At 43.1% G+C, this 6,000-nt stretch overlaps 1 protein-coding gene across 1 annotated transcript in view; it reads left to right on the top strand.

Annotated features, from left to right (window-relative positions):
- Positions 1-126: 126 nt before the first annotated feature.
- The window catches only part of LOC120037864 (transient receptor potential cation channel subfamily M member 1-like), a gene marked incomplete at both ends in the record, with an annotated part of 40,368 nt that continues 34,494 nt past the window's right edge, over positions 127-6,000 (top strand). The window contains one exon of the mRNA XM_038983831.1: positions 127-340. Within this exon, the coding sequence (XP_038839759.1) occupies positions 127-340 (214 nt within the window). The remainder of the gene's footprint in view (positions 341-6,000) is intronic.

The following is a 6,000-nucleotide window of genomic DNA, read 5'->3' as shown; positions in this document are numbered from 1 at the left end:
ACAACCAAAATATTTTCTTCTGCGTGCTTGTCTCTGCAGGAGAGGCCTTTATTGTTCTAGGTAGAATAATTTCTGCAATGTGTAGAGCACAGAGCTAAACTATTTTCCTCTCCCCTCCCCTTCCAGTACATCAGAGTGTCCCATGACTCTAAGCCAGACAATCTGCTCCAACTGATGGTGAAAGACTGGCAGCTGGAACTCCCCAACCTGCTCATCTCCATCCATGGAGGGCTGCAGAACTTTGACCTGCAGCCCAAACTCAAACAGGTGTTAGGGAAGGGACTCATCAAGGCTGCAGTAACCACCGGAGCATGGATCTTCACTGGGGGAGTCAGCACTGGTGGGTACCTGCTATAGCATGATGAACTACATTACCCATAATGCTCTGTACAAGCTACCCTGACCCTTAACAATGGAGACTCACATTATAGTTCAGAACAGAAATACAATTTAGAGAATGAAGCCCAGATTGAATTCAACACAGATTAACGATACAAAACCTGAGCAAAGTGATAGATTTAGGCAACAACCCATATATTTACAGAAATCAAGTTCGCTGTAAACTCTGAAGTCGGCTCAAGCAGAAATCACCTTTAAAGTCAATTATATACATCTACTGTAGTGTAGGTCAGGGTATATACATCTACTGTAGTGTAGGTCAGGGTACATACATCTACTGTAGTGTAGTGTAGGTCAGGGTACATACATCTACTGTAGTGTAGGTCAGGGTACATACATCTACTGTAGTGTAGGTCAGGGTATATACATCTACTGTAGTGTAGGTCAGGGTACATACATCTACTGTAGTGTAGTGTAGGTCAGGGTACATACATCTACTGTAGTGTAGGTCAGGGTATATACATCTACTGTAGTGTAGGTCAGGGTACATACATCTACTGTAGTGTAGTGTAGGTCAGGGTACATACATATACTGTAGTGTAGGTCAGGGTACATACATCTAGTGTAGTGTAGGTCAGGGTACATACATATACTGTACTGTAGTATAGGTCAGGGTACATATATCTAGTGTAGTGTAGGTCAGGGTACATACATCTAGTGTAGTGTAGGTCAGGGTACATACATCTACTGTAGTGTAGGTCAGGGTACATACATCTACTGTAGTGTAGGTCAGGGTACATGCATCTACTGTAGTGTAGGTCAGGGTACATGCATCTACTGTAGTGTAGGTCAGGGTACATACATCTACTGTAGTGTAGGTCAGGGTACATACATCTACTGTAGTGTAGGTCAGGGTACATACATCTACTGTAGTGTAGGTCAGGGTACATACATCTACTGTAGTGTAGTTTAGGTCAGGGTACAGGCATCTACTGTAGTGTAGGTCAGGGTACATACATCTACTGTAGTGTAGTTTAGGTCAGGGTACATACATATACTGTACTGTAGTGTAGGTCAGGGTACATACATCTACTGTAGTGTAGGTCAGGGTATATACATCTACTGTAGTGTAGGTCAGGGTACATACATCTACTGTAGTGTAGTGTAGGTCAGGGTACATACATATACTGTAGTGTAGGTCAGGGTACATACATATACTGTAGTGTAGGTCAGGGTATATACATCTACTGTAGTGTAGGTCAGGGTACATACATCTACTGTAGTGTAGGTCAGGGTACATACATCTACTGTAGTGTAGGTCAGGGTACATACATCTACTGTAGTGTAGGTCAGGGTACATACATCTACTGTAGTGTAGTGTAGGTCAGGGTACATACATATACTGTACTGTAGTGTAGGTCAGGGTACATACATATACTGTACTGTAGTATAGGTCAGGGTACATACATCTACTGTAGTGTAGGTCAGGGTACATACATATACTGTACTGTAGTATAGGTCAGGGTACATATATCTACTGTAGTGTAGGTCAGGGTACATACATCTACTGTAGTGTAGGTCAGGGTACATACATCTACTGTAGTGTAGGTCAGGGTACATGCATCTACTGTAGTGTAGGTCAGGGTACATGCATCTACTGTAGTATAGTGTAGGTCAGGGTACATGCATCTACTGTAGTATAGTGTAGGTCAGGGTAAATACATCTACTTTAGTGTAGGTCAGGGTACATGCATCTACTGTAGTGTAGGTCAGGGTACATACATCTACTGTAGTGTAGGTCAGGGTATATACATCTACTGTAGTGTAGGTCAGGGTACATACATCTACTGTAGTATAGTGTAGGTCAGGGTACATACATCTACTGTAGTGTAGGTCAGGGTATATACATCTACTGTAGTGTAGGTCAGGGTATATACATCTACTGTAGTGTAGGTCAGGGTACATACATCTACTGTAGTGTAGTTTAGGTCAGGGTATATACATCTACTGTAGTGTAGGTCAGGGTACATGCATCTACTGTAGTATAGTGTAGGTCAGGGTACATGCATCTACTGTAGTGTAGGTCAGGGTACATACATCTACTGTAGTGTAGGTCAGGGTACATACATCTACTGTAGTATAGTGTAGGTCAGGGTACATACATCTACTGTAGTGTAGTGTAGGTCAGGGTACATACATCTACTGTAGTGTAGTGTAGGTCAGGGTACATACATCTACTGTAGTATAGTGTAGGTCAGGGTACATACATCTACTGTAGTGTAGGTCAGGGTATATACATCTACTGTAGTGTAGGTCAGGGTACATACATCTACTGTAGTGTAGTGTAGGTCAGGGTACATACATCTACTGTAGTATAGTGTAGGTCAGGGTACATACATCTACTGTAGTGTAGGTCAGGGTACATACATCTACTGTAGTGTAGGTCAGGGTACATACATCTACTGTAGTATAGTGTAGGTCAGGGTACATACATCTACTGTAGTGTAGGTCAGGGTACATGCATCTACTGTAGTGTAGGTCAGGGTACATACATCTACTGTAGTGTAGGTCAGGGTACATATATCTAGTGTAGTGTAGGTCAGGGTACATACATCTACTGTAGTGTAGGTCAGGGTACATGCATCTACTGTAGTGTAGGTCAGGGTACATACATCTACTGTAGTGTAGGTCAGGGTACATACATCTACTGTAGTGTAGTGTAGGTCAGGGTACATACATATACTGTAGTGTAGGTCAGGGTACATACATCTACTGTAGTGTAGTGTAGGTCAGGGTACATACATCTACTGTAGTGTAGGTCAGGGTACATACATCTACTGTAGTGTAGGTCAGGGTACATACATCTACTGTAGTGTAGGTCAGGGTACATGCATCTACTGTAGTATAGTGTAGGTCAGGGTACATACATCTACTGTAGTGTAGGTCAGGGTACATACATCTACTGTAGTGTAGGTCAGGGTACATGCATCTACTGTAGTGTAGGTCAGGGTACATGCATCTACTGTAGTATAGTGTAGGTCAGGGTACATGCATCTACTGTAGTGTAGGTCAGGGTACATGCATCTACTGTAGTGTAGGTCAGGGTACATACATCTACTGTAGTGTAGGTCAGGGTACATACATCTACTGTAGTGTAGGTCAGGGTACATGCATCTACTGTAGTATAGTGTAGGTCAGGGTACATGCATCTACTGTAGTGTAGGTCAGGGTACATGCATCTACTGTAGTGTAGGTCAGGGTACATGCATCTACTGTAGTGTAGGTCAGGGTACATGCATCTACTGTAGTGTAGGTCAGGGTACATGCATCTACTGTAGTGTAGGTCAGGGTACATGCATCTACTGTAGTGTAGGTCAGGGTACATGCATCTGCTGTAGTGTAGGTCAGGGTACATGCATCTACTGTAGTGTAGGTCAGGGTACATGCATCTACTGTAGTGTAGGTCAGGGTACATGCATCTACTGTAGTGTAGGTCAGGGTACATGCATCTGCTGTAGTGTAGGTCAGGGTACATGCATCTACTGTAGTGTAGGTCAGGGTACATACATCTGCTGTAGTGTAGGTCAGGGTACATGCATCTACTGTAGTGTAGGTCAGGGTACATTCATCTACTGTAGTGTAGGTCAGGGTACATGCATCTGCTGTAGTGTAGGTCAGGGTACATGCATCTGCTGTAGTGTAGGTCAGGGTACATGCATCTACTGTAGTGTAGGTCAGGGTACATGCATCTGCTGTAGTGTAGGTCAGGGTATATGCATCTGCTGTAGTGTAGGTCAGGGTACATGCATCTACTGTAGTGTAGGTCAGGGTACAGGCATCTACTGTAGTGTAGGTCAGGGTACATACATCTACTGTAGTGTAGGTCAGGGTACATACATCTACTGTAGTGTAGTGTAGGTCAGGGTACATACATCTACTGTAGTGTAGGTCAGGGTACATACATCTACTGTAGTGTAGGTCAGGGTACATACATCTACTGTAGTGTAGGTCAGGGTACATACATCTACTGTAGTGTAGTGTAGGTCAGGGTACATACATCTACTGTAGTGTAGGTCAGGGTACATACATCTACTGTAGTGTAGGTCAGGGTACATACATCTACTGTAGTGTAGGTCAGGGTACATACATCTACTGTAGTGTAGGTCAGGGTACATGCATCTACTGTAGTGTAGGTCAGGGTACATGCATCTACTGTAGTGTAGGTCAGGGTACATACATATACTGTAGTGTAGGTCAGGGTATATACATCTACTGTAGTGTAGTTTAGGTCAGGGTATATACATCTACTGTAGTGTAGGTCAGGGTACATGCATCTACTGTAGTATCGTGTAGGTCAGGGTACATGCATCTACTGTAGTGTAGGTCAGGGTACATACATCTACTGTAGTGTAGGTCAGGGTACATACATCTACTGTAGTATAGTGTAGGTCAGGGTACATACATCTACTGTAGTGTAGTGTAGGTCAGGGTACATACATCTACTGTAGTGTAGGTCAGGGTACATACATCTACTGTAGTGTAGGTCAGGGTACATGCATCTACTGTAGTGTAGGTCAGGGTACATACATCTACTGTAGTGTAGGTCAGGGTACATACATCTACTGTAGTGTAGTTTAGGTCAGGGTATATACATCTACTGTAGTGTAGGTCAGGGTACATGCATCTACTGTAGTGTAGGTCAGGGTATATACATCTACTGTAGTGTAGGTCAGGGTACATGCATCTACTGTAGTGTAGTTTAGGTCAGGGTACATGCATCTACTGTAGTATAGTGTAGGTCAGGGTATATACATCTACTGTAGTGTAGGTCAGGGTATATACATCTACTGTAGTGTAGGTCAGGGTACATACATCTACTGTAGTGTAGTTTAGGTCAGGGTATATACATCTACTGTAGTGTAGGTCAGGGTACATACATCTACTGTAGTGTAGTTTAGGTCAGGGTATATACATCTACTGTAGTGTAGGTCAGGGTACATACATCTACTGTAGTGTAGTTTAGGTCAGGGTATATACATCTACTGTAGTGTAGGTCAGGGTACATGCATCTACTGTAGTGTAGGTCAGGGTACATACATCTACTGTAGTGTAGGTCAGGGTATATACATCTACTGTAGTGTAGGTCAGGGTATATGCATCTACTGTAGTGTAGGTCAGGGTATATGCATCTACTGTAGTGTAGGTCAGGATACATGCATCTACTGTAGTGTAGGTCAGGGTACATACATCTACTGTAGTGTAGGTCAGGGTACATACATCTACTGTAGTGTAGGTCAGGGTACATGCATCTACTGTAGTGTAGGTCAGGGTACATGCATCTACTGTAGTATATTGTAGGTCAGGGTACATACATCTACTGTAGTGTAGGTCAGGGTACATACATCTACTGTAGTGTAGGTCAGGGTATATGCATCTACTGTAGTGTAGGTCAGGGTATATGCATCTACTGTAGTGTAGGTCAGGGTATATGCATCTACTGTAGTGTAGGTCAGGATACATGCATCTACTGTAGTGTAGGTCAGGGTACATACATCTACTGTAGTGTAGGTCAGGGTACATACATATACTGTAGTGTAGTGTAGGTCAGGGTACATACATCTACTGTAGTGTAGGTCAGGGTACATACATCTACTGTAGTGT

Source organism: Salvelinus namaycush, unplaced genomic scaffold (genome assembly GCF_016432855.1).
Source record: "Salvelinus namaycush isolate Seneca unplaced genomic scaffold, SaNama_1.0 Scaffold1942, whole genome shotgun sequence".
In the NCBI taxonomy this organism is placed as follows: domain Eukaryota; kingdom Metazoa; phylum Chordata; class Actinopteri; order Salmoniformes; family Salmonidae; genus Salvelinus; species Salvelinus namaycush.
This window is presented reverse-complemented; position numbering and strand designations above follow the sequence as displayed.